The 23,024-nt window shown below is 41.4% G+C and overlaps 1 protein-coding gene across 1 annotated transcript in view; it reads right to left on the reverse strand.

The window, feature by feature from the left end:
- Positions 1-23,024, reverse strand: part of LOC124178680 (E3 ubiquitin-protein ligase MYLIP) — a 140,325-nt gene that overhangs the window by 4,146 nt on the left and 113,155 nt on the right. The window contains exons 2-6 of the mRNA XM_046562224.1: positions 17,773-17,969; positions 3,648-3,888; positions 985-1,154; positions 372-588; positions 52-249 (exon numbers count right to left, since the gene is read on the reverse strand). Coding sequence (XP_046418180.1) covers positions 52-249; positions 372-588; positions 985-1,154; positions 3,648-3,888; positions 17,773-17,969 — 1,023 coding nt within the window. The remainder of the gene's footprint in view (positions 1-51; positions 250-371; positions 589-984; positions 1,155-3,647; positions 3,889-17,772; positions 17,970-23,024) is intronic.

Raw genomic sequence — 23,024 nt, forward strand, 5'->3', positions numbered from 1 at the left:
TCGAATTGAAAGAAAGTAAATTAGATAGAAGCGTGGCCATGATGGAAGTACCTTGCATTTAGGATTGGCGCAATCTCCGCAATCGTGCCTATCTATGATCTGATTCTCTTCCGGTAGACTGATATTCGCTGCCTCGCAATACAGAGCTCGTCGAGCATTGTCGTACACCTCTCTACAGGTTCTACGAATGTCGAAGACGTACTTTTTACCCAGCGTTGAATCCTCGTTAAATATTGAAATAATTGTTCCCTATAATCAAACGAGTTATTAGTATTATTATTGTTCAATAGAAGAAAAATGTAGATAGAATACTGATCTGACCAGGCTATTCCAAAGATGAAAATATATGCCTTATATACAGTTTAAATTACCTTCAAGTCTCTTATGAACTGGGCAGTAACGGCGCTCCTGACAGTCTCGCAGCTATAGAAGGCATGTTTCTCGGTGATTGCCCTGTACAATCCACTTGCCGATTGGCTCGAGTCCAATTTGAAATTCAACGACGTTTCCACTCCGTCAAGGGATAAGTAAACTAGATGAAACATGCGACGTTGAGACATGGCACTTTGAATCGCCGTGTACGGGATGCTGAAACAAAAAGCAAAGGACCATCTCAATCATTGAAACGAAATTGCTGGGTAGATCAGCGAAGCAGTAATTCAACTGGATAAAAATATTTTTGCGGGTTTCGACGAGAAAGAAATCTCCCAAGTAAGATATATAAAGTAATTGTTTTATCTACAGGGGATAAAATGAGGTGTTCCTTCTTTATCGGTGGAGCTCCGGCCGGCTAATGCCGAATCGCAGTAAAACTGTGGAAAGCGGACGGTGCTGCCTCTAGCGGTGAAATAAAGTATCATTGGGGATGAATTATTGCGTGTTATAAGTATTTACTTAGCCGAGGCAAAGAAGCGAAGATACCTTACAATGCAACAAATTCGAAAGTTACGTCGACGCGTGTTATTAGCTCTTTAGAATACGCACTTTTGGGTCTCCTCGTCCGAGCCGCGGTATACGGTGATTCCATGGGGCCCCACGCCGATCATTGAAACACCATTGTAGGCGAATTTGCTGTGGAACATCTCTTGGCCGAACGTATCCAAGTTGGACACTTCTTTCAAGAGCCAGTACTCGGCGGCGGATGCTTTCATCCCCTGGGGAAATAACACAATAGATTTGTATCGGTCAGATTCCAATATCTAAATACCTCTGCAACTTTAACCCAGAATACTCAACCCTTCATTTGAAATTTGTCGAATTCGAAGGTCGGATTCCGGACAAATCCCGTAAGATCTCGGAGGGCCGACTTTTTGGACCTCTGAACCCGTCAATTTTACAATTTTGCAATGTACTACAGCAAAATTTCAGCTTCAACTTGAGCTAATTGTATGGTAATTTTATTCAAGTGTTCAATCAATAAAATTTACCAAGAATATAGTAAACACACAGTGAAAGCGATATAAAGGCGACTGAAGCAATAAACTTTTCTGAAAAACACGTATTTCGATACGTAATGAATATCTATATGATCGTAAGTTTATATTTTATTTTCATCCTATTTAAATTCAATGTATAAGTGTGTTTATCCCAAAAAACTGGTTGTAAGATTTTAATGCTAATATGTCAAACGCAGGATTTTTTCTGGCACATAAAAATTCTACAGTTTTTAATACAGAAACATATTTAAAAAAAAATGCGAATTGCCTTATATGTTGTACAAGTTTAAACGCCTCAATCGGTAACCATTAATTAACATAATTGTCTGTAATTAATGGTTCTTATCTAACAAAAAGTTGCATATTCTGAGTACATGAATTTCAACAGTTATTATCGAATCAAATTTCCTTTCAAAGAGCAGGTTCACAAAATTTTTTGCCGCGAAAACCGTGTATAATTTCTTATATTCTGAACCACTTGGGAATATGCAAATAAACAAACTAAAGAATTGGACAGACGAGAACGCGATTGAATTTGCATAAGCGTGCCCGATGACATTTTAGCTCGAAAACGAGGTCTTTAAAGATTACTTTTCTTTTCTTCTTGTTTTTTTTTTTTTTATCCTCAAAGACTATTATTATGAAATTTGAGAATACACCCGATTCTTTAATTTTCTGCATCTTTGTTATACCTATATACATCTACAGAATAAATGTACCGGTAAATGGCCGTTTCGGTGTATTATGCTTATGACAATACCGTTCTGACCATTAACTGGTATTATCATCCGAATTAACTGGTCGTTTACCGGCGCTTTTACACCGACATTATGACCCTCCCGTAAAAATTTTCCCCACCTTGCCGAACGATATTACGTGTACTCGATTGTGTCGAGCAGTTTGGGATTCCTGTATGTCTCTGTAATGGAATTCATGCGATGGGATTCACCCACTCTGTTATGCCGAGCTCACATGTCGGACAGATTTGCATACTCCGTGGTCGGTGTGTGCATATAATATGTGTATATATATATATGCACATATAACTAAAGGTCAAACGCAGTGTGCAATAAAAACGATAAAATTATTTATTATAAATATATTCACATACACGCGAGTAACATCGACAAGGTAAATAATGGCCTTGCTCAAATAAACTACTTACGTAACTTACGGCTCATGAAGAAAAAAAATGTTCGCCAAATCATGTCCACCGACAAGAATATTAATATATATATATATGTATAGGAAATAGAACGTAGATACGACAGGTTATTTTTTCCTACGCAATCAGGAAATGGTTGAGCACGATAAATAATGGAGTTGCTAAAAAATATCGCAAATCCATATTAACGCATTTAGGATTTTACGATTAATATTCAAAATCGAAAAAAAGAAGAAAAAAAAATCGACAAATGAGAACAGGTATTGCAGGTTAAATTAAGAATTTGAAAAAAGTTATAACGATTATTAAGAAGAATCATTAAGGAGGAGCCTGAAAAAAAATTCACGATAATTTCGCAACGAGTTAGAACATAAATTTCGCAGTTTTGTTTTTATTTTAATTTTATGTAACGAGAAATAATTTTAGTTCAATATCTACATCGATGACGAAACGTGGATATTTTTCATACAATTAATGACTTCGGTCCGTCATTAAATAGGCGATTGGATTTTTGCGAAAAAAAAAAAAAAAAAAAAAAAAAAAAAAAAGGGATTACACTGAGGAAAATTTCATTTGTTACAGTAACTAGAAAAATGGAGTCAAACAGGTACCGTTAAAAAAAAACTGTTTGAATATTGTTGGAATTAGGAAAAACGAGGTACGCCTAAACATTTTGCGCTATCGTCGATCCATTTTTGGTAATTGCGACGCAAAATCAGTTTGAGGTTTACTCTACTTTCTTAGTTAAATAAGGCTTTAACGTCAATTTAGTCTTGCACAAGCATTAAATTTTCGCAACGGTTACAAAAAAAATATAGCAACAGTGATCGTAATTAGAAAGAATAGCAACGGATACTAGACTTTCCGGTAACAGCTGGAAAACTAATTTTCATTTTCTACCTAGAACTGTATTTTTCGATCATGGTAAAAAATGAAAATAGTTAAGGACTGAGCGGTAGCCGGAGATAAAAATTTCTCCTCAGTGTACGTTGACAATAATTTGTTGAACAGCTTTAACGCGCAGCTAACCAGACATTTCTCCTCACCTTGATATCTTTGTGCTGCTGCACGATCTGATGCAGAAAATCATGCGGTTTTGGGTCACAGGGCTCGTTGGGCTGGATCTGACAGCATTGGGAGTAAATCGCATGCGGTGGCTTTAGAGCGTCGTAATCGCCGCCTTCGGCTTGGGCGATCAACGCGACGAGCCATGCGGCCGATGCCCAATCCGACACCTTCAGCCTACCCTCGACAAGTTCCAGTCGGGAGTGGAGGTAGAATTGGTGTCTGAAATGAGAAAAGTGACACGTACTTTATACGCAATTGCACTAGCTCACGATGAATGAAAACACTTTGCTTCCTCGGCAAAATCCCAGACAATGTCAATTTGTAGAAGCGTTTTTGTACGTACGATAAAGAAAATTTTTACAGAGGTTGAACATCGAATTCCGGCGAATAAAGATTGTAGAAAAAAAAAAAAAAAAATTCGATTAAGTAATTACTGTTTCGTGATGTCGTCACATTAACGAATATCATTTAACAGTTTTAAGCACAATGATTCATACGGTTTAGTAAATCCAATTGGTTTATGGAATGTGGTCAAGTTGACCGTATTATAAGCGTCGCTAATTGAATACCGCGATCAAATTATTCGTTACATCGTGAATTTACACAAATGTTTCGTCGAAGTGGCAAAACACTCTTCGCAACGTATGGAAAACACTTTCTAGCGGTAGAAATAACATAAGTGAATCCTTATTAGGATGAGCTTAGGGTCTCGATGGTTTAGGAAAATTAATACAGCTAAATAAATCGTCGACAGTCAAGACTTAATTCTACAGAAGTTTTCATTAAGTGAATTCCCAAAATGACTCATGGTATAATAACATTTTTTTTTCCTGCGTTCTTTCATCATACTTTCAATTTATTACGATCTAGCTACATTTTAGTTTCATAGAAAATGAGTAAGTTTGTTCGCATGAATTTAATTTTCAAAGGTATTTCCCAGGTGAAAGGATCGTGTATTAAATCGATTCGCAGTTTAAAGTAACGAAGGTTACTTCTTAACAATGTGAAAGAAGTAAGGCTCTCAGAGTTGTTAAAGGTAATCGATCTTCCTTCAACTTTAACGTACATAATATTTCAGTATATATTATTATTATATTAAAAGGTATAGGTAATTAAGCTCGATGCACACATACAATATAAGTCGCATAAGATGTACTCACACATGTAAATCTCACCTGATTGGAATAACCGGCGAGAGGTAAATAATATTCCCGCTGAGTGGGAATAATTGATGCTTAAAATAGATATTCTACAGAGATATTCCACCGTGCGGCAAATTTTCGCCGTCGCGTCGCCTTTACTTCCCCTCCCGAGTCCTTTTTCCCCAAGGGACTCACTATGCGAAATTAATAATTCAGAATTGCCACTTGGCAATCTCTTCTCTTCGCTTCTCTTCTCTTCTCTTCCCTTTCTTTTACCACCACCTTCGTGAAATTTTTATGAGAAAACTTTTCAACAACTTGACTATAAGGCTAGACGAAATTACAAGTTGAATTTATGACCACGGCAAAATTGTATACTGCCGAAGGATTAAACCTCGTCTAAAAATAGTCAGAGAGAGAGAAAAGAAACGAAGCTGCGAAATATAAGTCGATGAAGGATGAAATGTAGGAAAAAAAAAAAAAAAACGTAAATCAACCTTCTGACGACTTTACCGAAATAGAGGAAGATGAAAACAATCTGTTTGAAGTGTTCTCGAAGCTGCTCATCATCATCTCGACCCCGAGGCCAGACGTTTTGGAGATTTTTCATCAAACGTTTTGCAACTTATGAAGTACCTGCCAGAGTGGAATTAAGGCTCAAGTAGTGCTCGGGATTATATTGAGCCGATTCTCCTTCGTTCGCCAGGCATGATTGGCGCCCAGAATATTTTAGTTCTTTTTCTCAATATGGCCTCTCAGACGGGATGATGAGTAACCGAATAGTAAATAGATAGTATACGAGAATGAATTCAGTAAATGGAAAAAACAATTAACAACTTTAGACAAAGCTAATAAACTTTCGAGTTAACCATTTTTCCTTAAAAACGTAAAGTTGCATTCCTCAGCAACACAGTTTCTTCATCTTTAAAAATCAAGTCAAGATCAAGTCCATTGCGATAAAGAAAATGAAATATAAATTTCACAGTGTTTATCATTTTTTTTTTTTTATGTACATTTTAAAGTACTATTATAATTTGTTGCATTTCGCGTATGTGTAATGATATTATACATATATGCGTGTTTGTATCTGATGGCTGATTTTAGACGGATTAGTGTGATGGACGTCATTTTTGCTTCTCAAACTATTATTACTAACCTTTTCCATCTTTCCCTACTTGTATTTATCTCAACTTAACTCGGTTGCTAGTCATAAAATCTGATATTTACTTTACTTTAATCAACTGACGTAATACTATTTCAGGACTCATGTTTCACCGCACATTACATTTTTCATATGTTATTTTTACACACATATCTATCTATCTATCTTCGAAAAAACGGCGCAATAAAGCAAACAGAAACGACGAAGAGCCACGCAACGTTCTCCGCGCGGTATTCCCGATATTTCTAGGTGAGACTGTGTTGCAATTTGAATAGTTCGCAATTGTCTGGTAGTCGGACTTTGTTCAAGCTCCCACAAGTCAGGGGTACTAAAATCTCAGAGTTCTCAACTCAAACTCCGAAGCTTCGAGCATTGCTTCCGCATTGTTGCTTTTCGCAATTATCCTCCAGCTAACACAGCAAGTGAGTTACGAACTGCTTCCATCACGCAGCGGCTGGAAGATGAGGACTTCCGAAGTTTTCGAGCAGCGAAACTGCGGCGGATGATGCATTTTCCAAAGATGCATTTCAATCTTACACCACCGCGTTCGCTGCGAATACAAATCCAGCTGCTAAAACGGGGATTAAAATTACCTCGATTTTCCGTTCACCAAATGCAACTATACTGCAACTTCCGATGAACATATAAATAAAATCTTAGAAGCAAACTTTCGTAATATCCTTGCCAACGAATTATTGCATAAATCGAATAAGTTTTCGTCCCTTATATATACACGACCCTGCATCTCGATGACGTTCTGAATTACCCGGCGCAAAATTATACGAAAATAAAATCCAAGACTCCGTAATAATAATAATAACAATAATAACAATAAAAATAATTCTTGGGCTAAGAACACCCGAAGAGTACGTAATTTATTATCCCGTTTATACAATTACCGCAGAGATAGAAAAAAATTTGTTGTCTTGATAAAAACAATTTTCCGGAACAGTGGTTTTATCCCATTTGAGAAATAAAAAGAACGCCAAGTGAATTTATACGAACAATATGTCCGACTGTACAAAGCACGCGAAGCTTACGTAGTCAAGCCTGAATACCAGGCTTAGAATGATCGTGATGAATATCAAGCGCCTACTTTTCACCGTAATTATTCATTTTACGGGTAATTAGTGTTTACAGGGAAATATTTCCGCGGAAAAATTTTCTCTCCCCATAAATTACAATACATCTCGTACTTTGTATTCGGTTCGCGGAAAATTAGGGTAAACTCTCAATTCGCGTTACCGAGAACACGCGAGGCGAAAATTAAACACTCATTATTCCTTATGTGTATATTGTAGGAGTAAGCGGAATTTCTCTGTTGTTGTTGTTTTACGCCCGAGCGAGCGGTAATGGGGTTATTTTTTTAACCCTCGTATTTGAAATTCTGAACGAACGACTCTTGTTCAATTATCAATTAAGACAGCTAGACTAAATTCACCATTCGCGATAGAATTTCGTAGCGAAAGATTGCGATTTCAAATGATTCGATGAATCGATATCTGTAATTATTTTACCGGATCGTGCAGGATAAATAAATCTTTGTAACATTTGTGCAAGTTTTGTGAAAATCCTTTTACACATGCAGAATGACGAAACGCAGGTTGCAGGGATTTCGATTATAGATTGCCCAAGATTTCGCGAAATGTCACAGAGGTATCGATTACCGCTTCCATGCGATTTATATAAGCGATCACGTGTGGAATTGCAATATGTAGAGAATACCAATGACAACTCGGCTGCAGACCGATAAATCCGGAGATGAATTGTTTGTTCGGCAAAAAGCGTGAGTCGAGATTTAAAAAAATTAATACCCGAACCAGGATTGACGAATGTGGAATTGACTGAATAATAGAAAATCACTGATGAAGATATTACGAAACAAGATAATAAAAACAAAAAAAAAAAAAAAAACAGGATTCTTTACAACTTTCCTCTCGGTTTCTGTTGCAATTCGGTAGCAGGGAAATTAGGGTAGAAGAAATTTTCGTAGGCCAAGTTTCTCAACTACACCGAGAGACATGAGACGAGATGAAAGCTAACGAGATTTATCACTGAATTGGGTTAATCTAATTTTCCCGTAATACATTATACGCGTATGTATACAGCTAAGTGTAGCCACTTTGGGATTCAGGTAGGTACGAAGGGTGGTGAGTTTCACCGGCAAACACACCTTGGCCTTCGTTTGTGTAACCGCGTTACGCGATTCCGCTTTGATACGAGTAATTATACATACTTCAGTATTTCACGTTTGATCCAAACTGCTGGCTGTGTCACGATGACTTTTACTTCAAGTTGAAATTTCCCAAATCGACACATCGATTCGCGTTCGTCTTCGAACGATCGGTATGCCTGCGTTTCTTTTTCTTCTTCTTCTTCTTCTTCTTCTTGTTCTTCTTCAGCCAGCTTTCTTGCCTTCTCGCCAGCATAGGTACACGGATAGAAAACCGCAATTTATGACACAGGCACAAGCCTGTAGTAATATTTCCATTGTAAATAGAAGACAATAAAGTCCAACAGGTAGATCGGTACGAACGCAGTCCGAACGGACAACGTTGAATAATGAATGAGCCACGGTCCGTCCGTCTCCCTCGTTTCTGTCAAGCCACGCAACATTTGATACAAAAATACCCACGTCCATACTATTCGCCGCTTTTATTCCATCAGCTTCAACGCTCCCAAGGTAACTAACGCCGATATTTATTCGATTCGAACTCCGAAACGTCAACTACGCAAACGTAAAGCCGTTGCGAGTTAGTCGGGTCTCGTTTCACGTTCAGCTAAGCGAAAACAGCTTGGCATTCAGCTGTGGGACCAACTACAGCTAATGGCCTCGCCTGTGACTCGTTCATTGTAATTATTATTATCGGGGCCGAAATTCGAAGTCCATTATCATTATCGATCGAAAGTCAAAGTCCATTATCAAAGCGCATGCCTAATACGGTTTCCCGTTAAGATCGTCTAATCGCAGCTCCGCAAGCGCTGTCCTTTCGGATCAGAGCTGCGACGACGATAAAAGGAGAAGAAAAGATGTAGGGTACGGTGATTAAATGAAATACGAAAATTGATGGAACGACGAGGTTACCTTCAGACGCAATACGCAGCCAGTATCCGATTTAAAACGACTCCTTGCCGAGGGGGTTCAGAAATGGAAGTGTTCGCGGATTTAGTTTCCGACAAAAGTTCCCCCGTTCCAGCTCCGGTCTATGAAAAGGGTCGGTTTTCGAGGGCTCACTCACTCGACGGGAAATAAGGAAGGCAGGGAGCGGGAAAAATTCTACGACGTGATTTCGAATAACGAGAGCCGAGGGGCTCCGTCTAATAATCTTCGCCGTGTGAAGAAGGTGTTCGCAGTGGTGGTGAAAAACGGCGGTACTGACGAGGTGCCGGCACCTTCGCTTCGTCACCTTTCACCTTCGACCTCTTCTCCTCTGGAAGCGTGCCCGTGCGTAAATGTCATTCCACAGAGGCCCTCCTCGTCCTCCCATTGTGTTCTACCGATTCTTATTCCCCCTCTTCCGCCTCAACCACAGCTTTTCGTTTTCCTCGTACCCAGGTCGCCTAATTCCTTCCAAATCGCTATCCTCCGGGATCATCTACTTCGAGAGGAGTGACTATTCCCATAAACAACGATCCAATCCATGGTCGAGATCCAACAACGCGAGTCTTCGAACGCAATATCGAAGCAGGTGTTCCTTGTCTTCTTACTCCATGGCGCTTGGAGCTCAGCCGTCTGCATTCTTCTTCTTGGATCGGAAAGCGAGAAGTTTCGTCGACGAATATCCGTGGATACTCACAACGAGTCCAAGATTGGGTCAAGCGGTGTATCCACGATCATGTCTCAACTCTAGGTGGTCGTTAAGGGTCCTGTCCATCTCCATTATCGTCGCTGAGGTCAGCTATCATGGTGCAGAGAAGCGAGGTTTAAGACGCCAGGGTTTCCGGTCGCGGTCAAGATTCGATAAACCATTAACTGGGTGCGAACCGAGTGAACTTCGGCACTGCGGCCACCTGTGCCGGTGCTTCAGAGTCTGGGATTCGGCCCTTCCGAACCCTCGGCGCGAAAGTTGGTTCAGACGACCGGTCAAGCGGCGCCGAATCATATTCACCGGTAGTTTACACAGATACTAAATTCTAAAGCCCTCGAGGGAGATAAACCGGACCCACTGAACACCGGCGCCCAATGAGTTCATCAGAGTTGATATCGCTTGTTGTAATTTACGGGTGCAGGTCGAAGCCCGTAAACGTGGCCACGCGATACCAACTTCAGAGAGAAGTTTGTCACGATCCAACAGCTCGGGGGGGATTTTTGTTCGTACGCGAGGATTCTCGATCCTCCACACGACTGTTGAGGTAATGCAGGAAAAGGAGGCTGAGGGTTCGAGCCCGTTGTTCCCAAACTCGATTTCGCAACACCGAAGTATAAAATTTGAAAACTTCAAACTACGTGTCCGGATAGCTTCGAGCCTCTGAACGACGCTGAGACACGTAGGTATCACTCGCTGTTTGAACCCTAAAAGTAATTTTTGGTCCCGGTGGAATAAATCCAGTGTATTCTGCCACCAACGGCCCGCGCGGACTTCGAAATGATCGTTCTGGTGCCGTCTGGCCTTCAAACTTGATACTCACGTATTCATAACGGTGAACGTGGATGTGACGGAAGAAGAAGAGTTTGGGGAACGGGGCAAGTAATTGCAAGAAACGAAGTGCAAACGTTGAGAGGGTATCGCTAATTCACTCAATTCGGTAACGCGGAACCGCCACTTCGATCTCGAGAGAGAGAAAGAGAGAGAGATACTCGCGGAGTGGTATGGGCGTCGGTGGATAATCCATACTTCGATTAATTGAATAATGGAATTACTCTGGAGTGAACATTACACAGAAATTGAAAAAGAAAACGTAACGCGAACGATTACTTTCACCTTTTTCTCATTACCGCATTTTCATCGGAAGACTTCCATTCGATTGAATCGTCTCTTTACGCTGCTCCTGAAGTCCAAGTTTTTCTCCCCGCGGTTTTTGATGCTTTACAGATGAAAGTAACAATTTCGTTTTCGTGTATTGTACGGATTTGAACACATACATACACAGACAAACACGAAATGAGTTTTTTCCACGTCTGGCGTCGGCTGATACGGTCGAAGGCAAAAGGACGACAAGATCTAAAAAAGTTTTTCATCCTTATCTCAGCTTCTCTAACTTCAGCTAAAACGAACTAGGATTACAGCTTTCGAATTCTCCAGGAGTAACGATGAATAATTCCGTATGAAAATCAATAAATCACCGCTCCGCATCCATCCTGCTAAATGGTTGCGCAACGTGCACACGCAACAGATGCAGGAGAAGCATCAGCTACGTCTGTTGCAAACAGCAATCCACCGTCTGTCTGAGTAAATGAAGATGCGAGCTTGCGAGGCTCCGACGTGCAGAAATCCACTTTCAGTCTCCCCGTTTCAACGCTTGTCTAGTTAACCAGGTGTGAATAGATTCGGAATTTATCTAGGGAGATCCAGCAGCTGGGTGCCTATGAGGTACTTTTCGTCGCGGCGGTTTCAGGTGCACGGTTTAATTAAACGGATAACTCAGACCTTTCCGTTATCTCGTCAACGTCATCTCAGCCGGCTTGATTGAATGCTATCCAACAGCGCGAAGGAGCCTGTTCAATATTCGCATCGCCGTAATATACCGGAAAGTCGTGTTGAATCTTGAGAGAAAGTTTTGACAACGGTTGGTTGGTAAGTTCATGGTCGAGAAATTTGTTGGCGGTGTTGCCGAAAACCCATGGAAAGAACAAGAACAAGAATTTCGAGTCCAGATCATGACTAATACGCAGATCTTCGTGTGGAAGAGGTTTCGAGGCTTCTTCGGCGTGACATTTTGGGATTCAGGTAGTTCCGGTTGGTAATGTCGCATGTCGATCCCGCACTAACCGTTTGCTCCGACACACGTGGGGCATAACTCATAAGCTGGCATCGCGGTTGGTCCTCTTCCTCCTTCTCCTTATAGGGATATCAAATTGCTACGCGGCGGTAGAAGACACGTGCTATAGAGAGAAAGGGAACGCCGATACACGTACCGGCAAGATGTTTCAACCAGGAAGGATATTTCATCTCGTAAATCTTCGTAATTCGTGTCGTTCCCTCCGCGGTCGATTCTCTCATACGAGAGAGAAATGGGCGGTGAACCGGGAACCGGCTTCGGGAGGAAATTAATTAAGCCTATCATTCCCAGACCGCTTTTTCATCGTTGTAATAGTGCGGTCATTGTTCCCGATCAGATCGAGGAGAGGAAAAGTCCGTGTTCGAAAATCTAAGATTTAGGAAATTGAAAAAAATAAAAAATAGATAAATGAAGAAGCAAATCAAAAGGGGTTTGAAAAATTTGTAATACTTCGGCCTGATCTTAGATTGAAGTTGTTGCAGAACATCGAAACTAGTCACCGGCCAAATCATTGTGGATTCGCAAATGAGGGAGTTGATCCTGATTTATGCAAAATAGATGATACGTAATAAAATTTACACTGTACTTGAAAGTTATTTTGCGAATCTTATAATGTAAGAGCGACTAACCCCCCCCCCAAAAAAAAAAATGGTTCTTAATGTAGCGTTGCCGCGGATTGTATTCTAATGAATATTTATAGAAACTACAAACCACTTTTTCGATCTAGCAATTATACCTGACACATCGACAAGCTTGTGACCTTTTGTTAGTGTACGTTCGACCTTCCCTTCGAAGTGAGCATGTATTCTTATTCGTTTACGTTGTTCAATGAATGGTAATTTTTGATCTTGACTGAAATTCAGAAACGTCCCACAATAGTCTGGGTTATTTGTTTTTTATCGAAAATTTATTCACGTATGAGAATCTGCTTTGCATAAGAATACATTTTCTCTATTACATATAAATTAGAAAAGAAGAAAAAAAAAAAAAAAACTTTGCTCGATAATAAACGTCACGGTTCATACGTTAAGATAACATCGGGCAGAATTTAAAACAAGATGAGAGGACGAATCGAAAATGCGAGAGAAAAAATATATATATATATATATTTGTATATGTACATATATGTATATATAACAACGATCATAATCTTCAACGACCTGTAAAAAAAATGGTCGCTCGTATCGCGGTTACAAATGGAGACGAAAAAGAGTACAAAACACGATTGAAACGAACGTTGAAATCCGGGTTTAAACCTACAACTGTGAAAAGGACAATTAGACTCGAAAATACCCGACTAACCCAAAAGAACCCAATTAAACTCAGTGGGTGAGGATAATTTTTTTCTCTGCCCCCCCCCCCTCCCCCCATTCTCGATTATACCCGAGGATTATCCTCCTCGGCGGTGAATCGAGGGATGGAATTAGAAGTTTTCCGATAAGCCGTGAGCGGCTAGCCTCATAGTTGGGTACTTGAGGCTAAACCGACGCCCTTGGGTGGAAAATTAGAATCTCGAATGGAATTGAATGGTAAAAACGAATGTATTATTTGGCATCGGCAGCATGTTGCAAGAACGATACAACCTGGATCGTCGAATGAAAGAAACGTGCTGGTTTGCGGACACACGTAATATCACGTTATCAATGGTACTGACATCAGCCGGATTCAGCGAACATACCTGAAGTATAGAGACGGACATAGATTTTCGCTTGCCAAGAGGTTTTCTTACGGCTGGGAAGAATTTCTTGCAGGCATGATAGTCAGAACGAGAATACTGCACAATGGTATGGAATATTATCCAATATTGAGAATGCAGCTCTGTTCCCAGGGCGGCGCGGCGGCGATACGCGGTGATAAAAAAGGAAGAAAGGGGAAAAAGGGTTGTAATAGCCTCTGATTTATATCACGACCCGCTTTCTCGTTTCTCGGTAACGTTCCTCCGCTGATCCTCGTCCTCTTTTGCCAATCTTTTTCATTCCAGAGTGAATTCGAGTGTTTTTACTGTCCACCCAGCATATTCCAACCCCTTTCTGGCTCTTGGCCGCCGAACGATGAAGATATTCCATTGAATGTCTCTGAACCGCGAGTTTTGAGGAAGCTGAAGGAGAAAAAGGGGAAGAGGCAGAGGCGGAAAGAAGAGTACTTTGGCTAGTAGCTTCCTTCCTTCCTTCCTTCCTTCCTTCCATCGGGTCAAGTTGGAGAGGAGTCAGGGAAAAATAGCGCTTATAACTCACTGCTTATGGTCGAAACGTGTACACATAAAATATCTGACTGCTCGAGCTTACACACATGAGTCGTTGCATATCAAGAAGGTCGCAAGTATTTTGGGGTTGAGGGGGAAAGTATTCCTTTAACCAGCAGTAAACAGGATTTCCCATCAAGGGTATTGTCGGAAAGGAGTTTCACTGGTCGAACAGATAGGTTTTGGATGAGTTAACGTAACGAAACGTCGGGGAAATAATAATTATTATTCCGCAATTTGAAAATGGTTTTAAATGAACTGGCTTCCCAAAATAAGCGTATAAGAGCCATGGTTTACTAAATTTCGGACACTGCTCAAGGTGCGAAGTAACGATCTTTCCTAAACATGTATCGATCGTTACAGTAACGTTACTAACTTTATCTTAATGGTTTTGGACAGTTCTGGGTCAATGTTCAGAATATTGCTTGGCATAGCAGCCCGACTGGTTAGAAGGTTTGTCGAGATTATTCATCATTCGCAACTTTCACAAACGCGTCCAGAGTCCGCAGATTTGGGTCCATATGTCGAAGGACAGGAAGTATACAGTGTAAATTCACCGCCTTGTTGTTTTCCAAAATTGAAATTAGAATCTAGCAAACTTTCAATCTTCAACTGACTTTCTGGACTCGAAAGGTATCTTTGTAAGGGCATTACGTGGACAAAACGTGGTCTAAAGCTCTTCGAGCAATTAGACGCCTCGTATAATGTGGATCCACAGCAGTGGTAACACCTACATTATACAGTATAGTCAACCTGAAAGATGTCTCAATAAAATTAGGAACTGTTAGTGTCGCGGGAATGATTCTCGCGCGAATTCAAATGCAAATTCAAATTCAAATTCAAATTCAAATTCAAATCCGCAAGCGGGGTGGGAATTCGTTTCTGCTGCTCGCTTGCTAAGACACGAGCGTGGATGTAAAGGGATCGCGATTAAATGTACAGCAGGGTGCAGAGAATGGAGGCGAAAAGCGGTGGTCGAATATTCGTGAGTTTGACTCATCCCGAATCCGACTATGTGCGTAGCTACGTGATACATAATACATTCGAGGGTGACTAGGTGCTCTCACGCCTCGATGGTCAACTGGTCAGCCGTGCAACGTTCGGTTAGTTAAACCTTGAGAGGATCGGATCGAGGAGCAGAATCATAAAAATAGAAAATGGAATATAAACCCGCAGTAGCTGTCCGAGTAGCTACTAAAATCGAGACGTAAAATCCAGCGCACCGTGATATTGAATCCGAAATTCAGACCAAGCCCCAAATTCCTACCGGTCGAAAACGAAAAAACGATCTTCCAAATGTTGCTGTCTTCTGTAAACTTGCGACAGACTTGGACTGCGTCTCCTTTCTTGGGTCTCCTAAACAGCATCAGGTCCTTCCGCTAAGAGCCACGAACCGTTTCCAAACTGTAACGTAATTAAATGTGGTCCCACATCGGATTAATTTTACACGGAGGCTATGCACCGTAATTCCACTTCTCGTCTTTCCGCTCTTTCCTTCTGGATCTAGCTCGAGCTTCCAAGAGATGAGAGTGTAATTTCGTTAGAGTTCACTCGGAGATCGCTATACGTGCGAAGGAGAAGCGGTTTGTATTTATGATGCACTCATTTGCTGGATCAGGTTTGGAGAGCCGTTGAAATTGGAAAACCCGGTGCAATTTCTGCACCTCGAAACTTGGAATTCGGTTCACTCGATACAAAGAAGAGCACGGTTTGATCGATAACCGATTTACCCGTCGGTCCAACGCGACCCAATTTCCGCCAGCACCGCGCGACGATACATCGAAGTCCAAATGAACCTATGCATGCATTTACCATGCTCAGAGAGAGCGATGGGGGTCGGGTGAAAACAAAAAAAAAAAAATAAAAAAAGGAGAATGACGGGGGACCCTTTTCCTCGTTTGGCTGATGGAGAAGGTAAGTCTCGATTCTCGTCGCAAGGCGTACTAGTATAAGGAAAAAGGGGCTCTAGGATGGAAATGTAATTTCCGTTGGGATGTCTAAGGAACCGTTCCGTTACCCGGTGCTGTATGTAGTCAGAGTCTTGGACAAACAAAACCGCGCAATAAAACATCGGGGCTGAAACGGTCGCTCCGTACACTGGATTATCCGTGAAATTCGACCGTCGAAGAAAGCCCCGTGCTGCCCTTTTTTCTCCCGATTCTCTCAGTCTTTCTTCAAGGAAACAGGCAGGTTGGTACGATTCGAAATTAGGCCGCTAAGAGGATTCGGAAAACCTCGCCTCGGGTCTGAAACCAAATCCGCCTCAAAGGCATCCTCTGAAACTCCTTGAGGTCCTCCGTTGCGTTTTCGGTTCAAAGTAATCCACCTCCGGCCTCCGAAGGGTTTTATGACTGTTTCTTGAGTGGTGGTAGATTAAAGGATGGACCATTTCTCGTCGAGCGAATCGATCAGCACCCTTACATTTCGCGACATCCCGAGCCAAGTGTGTATTTGTCTAAAGAACGCGCATGTCTGAAAACTTGGTCAACGGTTCTTCGTTTTTCTGAACTTTTCTTGCTGATTACAAGCGATCGAGATGTTTGTAATTGGTAGTCCAATACTCGTAATCTTCGTCTAATCAAAGACAAGGATATAAAGTGGTTCGTTAGGGTTTGGTTATGGCATGTGATACAGAAAACCGACCGAAGGCCAACTATGAGAGACGAAAAACGTACCAATCTGAAGCTTCGAATCCTCTTACCTCACAAATCAAGACTTGTACGATCAACAAAAGACGTTTCGGACATGGCTTGATTGCTTGCTTCTGCGGTATTTCATTTCCTCATTCGTGTGCTATACTTTGAAGAATTTTTTTGTATCTCTACTTGATTGAAATTTCCATCGAATTGTTGTACCGCTATGACTGATTGTTTTCCCAGCTTGTCTATTCGGATATGTATTTTAAATATCGTTATTGTTTTCCCTGATCTTCTTCATCATTTCTCACAAATTTGCCACGACATTTCCACTCCGTATAATTTCAGCCTAGTTGTTCGGTGTAACCTGATGAATTAGATTTACACCCTCACTAATTTTTTGTCACAGCAATTGACGGAGGGATTAGTGCAAGTGGCACTTCGTCTCACTCGACGACGATAGAATTTTCAGTCTGTAGTAAGTTTTATCCACCTCGTGGATCCCGTCCGCCAGAAATTCATCGTCCTCCATCATCACTTTCTGGATAGGATAAAACGCAGGCGAAGAAAAAAGTGCTCCAACCATCCGGAGTCTCGCCGAGTGTAGATCCCTGTAGACACAAGGATCATCCCGCCATATTCCTGCTGGATATAACGGGGATCAAAACCCCGTACAAATCCAATCACAAGCCTTCCGAAAAAAAACACCGCTTTGAGAGAGGTCCTGATGCAAGGATCATCTTTCGACGGTACTTTGGGAGGGATATAAAACGCCTCTCGTGACGGGAATGCGAGAGTGTTGTACATTTCGCCGAGAGAGGAATTTGAGAAAATTTTACATCAAATCAGTACATAAAGCGAATCAACCCCCGGAGGAATTGTCTCGGATTTTGGAAATTGAAGGGCTCTTTCTCTTTTTCTATTTCTTTTTTTTTTTTTTTTGTACCATCGAAACGGAAATGCTGGCAAAGTGTTACTGACCTCGTCGCCTCTTGCAGCAACAGGTGAGGTGGCACCCAGAATTTGACCCGAAGAGCGAACCTCAGATGTGCTACTCCGCCCCCAGTTTGACGTTCGATCGGGTTCCTCAGGTTTAGCCACAGCTCTTCCCCCTTCGCGCTCTGATGTTTCAGCCCGAAGTAGTCGCACTCCTTGCTGATGCCCAGACAGTCGCAGACCTGAAATCAGTCGGAAAATCCAACGTTATACTCGTTGCAGCAGGAAAGCAAGAAGGGCCGAATAGGAAAGGTGTGTAAATCAATTTTTACCATTTTTCTTCCGTTGTGGATGTTGTAGGAGGGATTGGCAGAATAAAAATCTATTGACTGTATTTAATATCACATTTATTTACTCGACCATTGACAGGAGTTCCAATGACTTGCCGTCATTACGTAAACTGTTCAATCAGTAGTGACAGCAGAGCTTTTGCCAAACTTAGGTTGCCAAGACTGTTTCACGATAGTACAAATTTTATGGTTTGGGTACTGAAAGTGGAACGTGGGTTGGTTTGTTTCTGAAAAAATGATCGCGTTAAAGTTGGTAAGTTTATTGTAAACGATGCATGTTGAGGAAAACTGTTATTTCGCAAAGTTTGAACTGTCTGAAATTCAGTAAACCGTATCAGAAAGCAAGACACGTTCGTATTTTAAAAATTTAGCTCCTTCGGTTATCCTAAAATTGGAAAACGGTAATTTTTTTCTGTCCAATCTTTCGTTACGATAACTTTACCAACTTCAACCTCGTCCGATATTGAACAATTGATATTTCTTCTCCTCAGCTTCCTCTGCCTTCTTACATTCTTACCCAAATATTGTTTTTTCCCCAAAGTATTTTCTTTATACGACATAACCCTCATCGTACTCCGGCCGTTTCCATCTCCCGAAGCAATTAACCGTTTATCTTATTAATTCCCAGGAAAAGCAGCGGTAAAAGGCTGCCTCCAAACAAACGCCTATAACAAATTGCCGGCAATAACTTAGAAAGTTCCTGGAGGCACGGGGTTGGGTTGGGTTGTGCTGGGTACAGTTCAAGCGTACGCCGGCAGCCCATCTCCGTAAAAAGATTATCTCGCTCACGTTTTTGCTTGAAAAAGGTAGGGGGAAAAACATCTGAGAGAGTAAAAAGAGACGAAAAAAAAACAAGGCCCAAGAAGGAGAAACAGGGTACGTCGGACGTATATGCGCGAGCTTTCAGGGGCCGAGAGCTTCCACCTTGCATGTTCTCGGTGTAAGCAAATGAGGCACGTATAGAAGGGAGAGAAATAGGCGATGAAATAAATACCCGCTTTGCCTGAAAACGCGAAGCTCCTAATACCGACGCGTTTCTCATTTTCGTTTTTTTTTTTCCTTCCTTCTTCTTCCAGCTGCATTACCTTTAAGCACATTTATCATTCGGAACCGACGAACCGGGGGGCTTATTCTTGTTTCGAGGGAAACCAAAGAACCGGTTGCATCTTATGCCGTACATACGGGAAGTTGATAACAAATGTGCTCGTTGAGAATTCCGCTGGTGAAATAACGTCTGGATTCTACGCAAATGGTATGTAACGTACATACAGACTCTCGCTAACGAAGCATATTACGCATAGAGAAAGGGACAAGAACCTCAAGCCCGGGGTTTGAATTCCAGAAACAACGTTCCCGGGCACATTCATACAAACTCAGAGGACGAAGATGCAAACTAGCTTGGAAAAGAGGAGAATAACCTCACTCGCTTTTGTTTGTGCAAATGCAATTGGCACAGCTCATTTGTTTCTCTGTTGTTTTTCGTTCGGGGTACACGGTTTTCCACTAACGAAGGACGTGCTTCGTGTAAGTAATTCGTTCAGTCTCGCAAGCGGTTCTCTCTCTTTCACTCTTTGCTGAATCGTTTAGTTGCCTGTGCCAAGTTGGAGAGGGTGTCAAAGAAAGGGGCGCCATTTTTTCCCATCACATCAGCCAACCACACGTCGTAACTTCGTTGTGTCTACTCGAGATTGAACTCCCGAACATCCGAGTTTGGGCAAAAAGTTAAAGATATAAGTACAAGGTATCTTCTTCTTATTCAAATCGTATGCAAGCTTTTTTCCCCACCTTAAACTTACCTCGTACAAATGGAACAACTTGTAAAGGGCATTCGAGCGCGGAAGTACTGACCGAAAGTTTAAATTGCTTGTCAAAAGTTTCACGGTTATGTTAAAGGGAGAGAAAAAAAAATAAAAATTATAAAAATAAAAATACATATAATTTTCTCAATTGAATTAAAGTCGTAATAATACACCAATAATTATTGTCTGTTGAATAATTTTGGTAAATGTTTTTATCGTCCTTACAATAATGCCAAACAGGTTTACGAATTCTTGGATAAATGTTTCGTCACTTAACGCAAGTTTTCAAGGTACAAGTCGAGGTCATAGATGTCGTCGACTTTCCTACCTTGGATAAATAAATAAAGTTGAATATATTTTTCATCGGTGAGCATCGATCGTGCACCACTTGCTTATACATAATATATCGTACAAGAATATACAAGAAGGTTAACGCGCGCAAAGAAGCTGTAAAAATAGCGGCGCCTACGATAAAGTTGAACAAAGAGTAAATTAAATATGACTCAACCTCCTCGCTAGCTGTTTCGCTCTCTCTCTCTTACTTTATGCCTAGGATGAAAAAATTATTTCTCTCAAGAATGGATTTCTCCCTCGAGCGTTACTAACAGACAGAAGCCTCGACTGCTCTCTGAATCTTTAAAGCTAAAGAATTCAAGGCAAGCGCTCGGTGAACTCTAATTTTTGTACTTTTTTTTTTTAATTTTTTTTTTTGTTTTTCGTCTTTCGTTGACATTAATACCAAGCCTCCCTCTTTCTGCCTCGACATTTCTATGCAGATGCCTTCGTAAAATGACGAAGCTTGAAGTCGCGTTCCTGGTAGCCAAGTACGCGTGAAATCGTTATTAAATGTTATAGTCTTTGGATAGGAATTTTTCTTGTCTCTAGTCCGTATATCGTGCGATCGAAATTGTCTTTTACAAATTGTTATACGCTCAAGACTCGCGGCACAATAAGTAAATAAAAACAAAGCTTGACGGGATTGAATGAAGGACGGGGTGAAAGAGAGAAGAAAAAAGGGTAAGAGCCTTGCCGTTTTTTTTTTTTTTTGTATCCTTTTTCTTTTTTGCCGGCGAAAATATTCTCACGTGACGGACACGCGGTGAAAGTCATTTCGTTTCATTAAACTTATACAAAGGTGCCGCGTTGTTCCGTGTTTTGTTTTGTCAGGGAGACTCCCCTTCTAAAATGCGGTTCACCTTCGTCATGCGGACGTTCAGACGTGCTGAATTTCAGCCTACATGCCCGACGCGTGCTGCCGAAAAGCCCTGAACGTGACTCCCATAACCGACCGAATCATAGCCGTGGCCACAACTTGCCTCGCTCGCCTTTTCGTACGTTGGTGTTAAATGTTTCTCGGCGTTGGCCAGAAAACGAAAAATACAAAGTGCGCCAAGAAAGTTGAAATGAAGTAAAAAAATATCGCAAGGTTAGAAGAAACACAGAGTAATAGAACAGACAGAAAAGTGACAGACGACGCGAAAGGCTGTTAGACCGAGAGTAAATTGGGCTGGAAGAATATTTGTTTCGGACGATCCAAGTGCCACGTGATTTGAACATTAGTGCGATAAGTCTTGGAAGGTATTAGAACACCGCGGAGTAAGGCTTTCCAGTCCGGATAATGCCGTGCCACTTCACGAGGGTGACGATGTTTCCTTTCATCTTTTGAGCTGAACAATAAGATTCTCTCACAGCTATACGGAATAGTTGCGAAACATGAAATTGCAATTTCCTTTCCACGTATATCTCGCAGCGGTATACAGGAAGAATTTCAATAACGACTGCTGGAGTACAAGCTCGGAATCGGATAGCGCCACTGCTCGAGGATGATGCTTAAGCTCTTCTTTACGAGGGATCCACCCTACCAGCGTACACCTTGTGCTTGCGGGAATCATAAAGGATAATGTCGGGTTCCGCGAAGTCAAAACTGTTCGACACCGTTATTTGGAAACGTATTTGCGATCGGCAGTGACATTCCGGAACCCTTCAACGTCTTCTTCTCGCGAGTCCAATCCAACCGAACAATGGAAACACTCGGTGGGCAGGTAAGTGGAAATACGTCCAACACGTATTGCGTCTAATGCATGGTGGGGGTTTGGCTTACATGGAGTATCTTTACTTCCACTTTTACCCCATTAAGCTAAACGTATTGCGAAAGCTCAATTGATTGTGGTTGTGGTTGAAATGGGTTTAGTGGAGACTTTAACATCAGTTCTATATTCGGATTCCATTTTCTAGGATCTTCCGTAACTCCACAATACTGCAGCAACAAAATACACTGATGTTAATAAAGAAATCTAATCTTACAATGATCGTTTTCTTTTCACTTTATTATCATACGAATAGAATTGGAACGTTTTGCGGTCAATGATGCCAACTCTGAAGCACATCTTAGGCAACCCAGAGTGTTGTTCGTTCTTTACACTTTCAACGATCGATTTTTCACGGTGTAAATAAATATGACTATCTTGGCAGCAACCAGTTTATGCACATTTTTATTCGCCTTATTTATCATCATTATCCCGATAAATATACGCCTGCGGCATAAACCGGAGAGTTTATTATCAACGAGAGCACCGCGAGAGTGAGGCCACGAATTTTATGAATACTTATCGTTAGTGTGTACATTCAACTGTGGAGAAAGAACGTTTCAACGTAATGGAACCGGGAGGTTTATTTTCAAACTCGAATGTAGGTGTTCGCGAGCGGTGACAAGTTTGTTCGACTTGTTTACCACTACCTTGTATTCGAGTCTCAGTGGTTCCGGTACCTCGCTTCTTTTTCACGCGCAGCATTCGCCCCGCATGATTATGCACGATTTGGGAAATGAGTTACTTCGATGGTTACCGTGGGAAGCTGGGTGGCTAATTCGGACAAAACGCATCCGTACCACCCTGGACTTCACGTGCCATAGACAAGCGAACGACGGTCTTAATTCCAAAAGCAATTAACCCGCTCCAAAGCCTCTAAGCTTTGTCGTGAATCAGGTGAAGGTGTATGTGTGTATGAGGTAATTGAGGTGAAACGTGACCGAAGAAAGTGACCGCCGATTAGATAAGCCACGCATGGTTATTTGTCGACGTATTTATTCCGCCGTCAATTAAGTCACGAGTGGATCGAGGAACCATGAAAAATCAAGCAACCTTTAAGG

This window comes from Neodiprion fabricii, chromosome 3 (genome assembly GCF_021155785.1).
Source record: "Neodiprion fabricii isolate iyNeoFabr1 chromosome 3, iyNeoFabr1.1, whole genome shotgun sequence".
In the NCBI taxonomy this organism is placed as follows: Eukaryota; Metazoa; Arthropoda; class Insecta; order Hymenoptera; family Diprionidae; genus Neodiprion; species Neodiprion fabricii.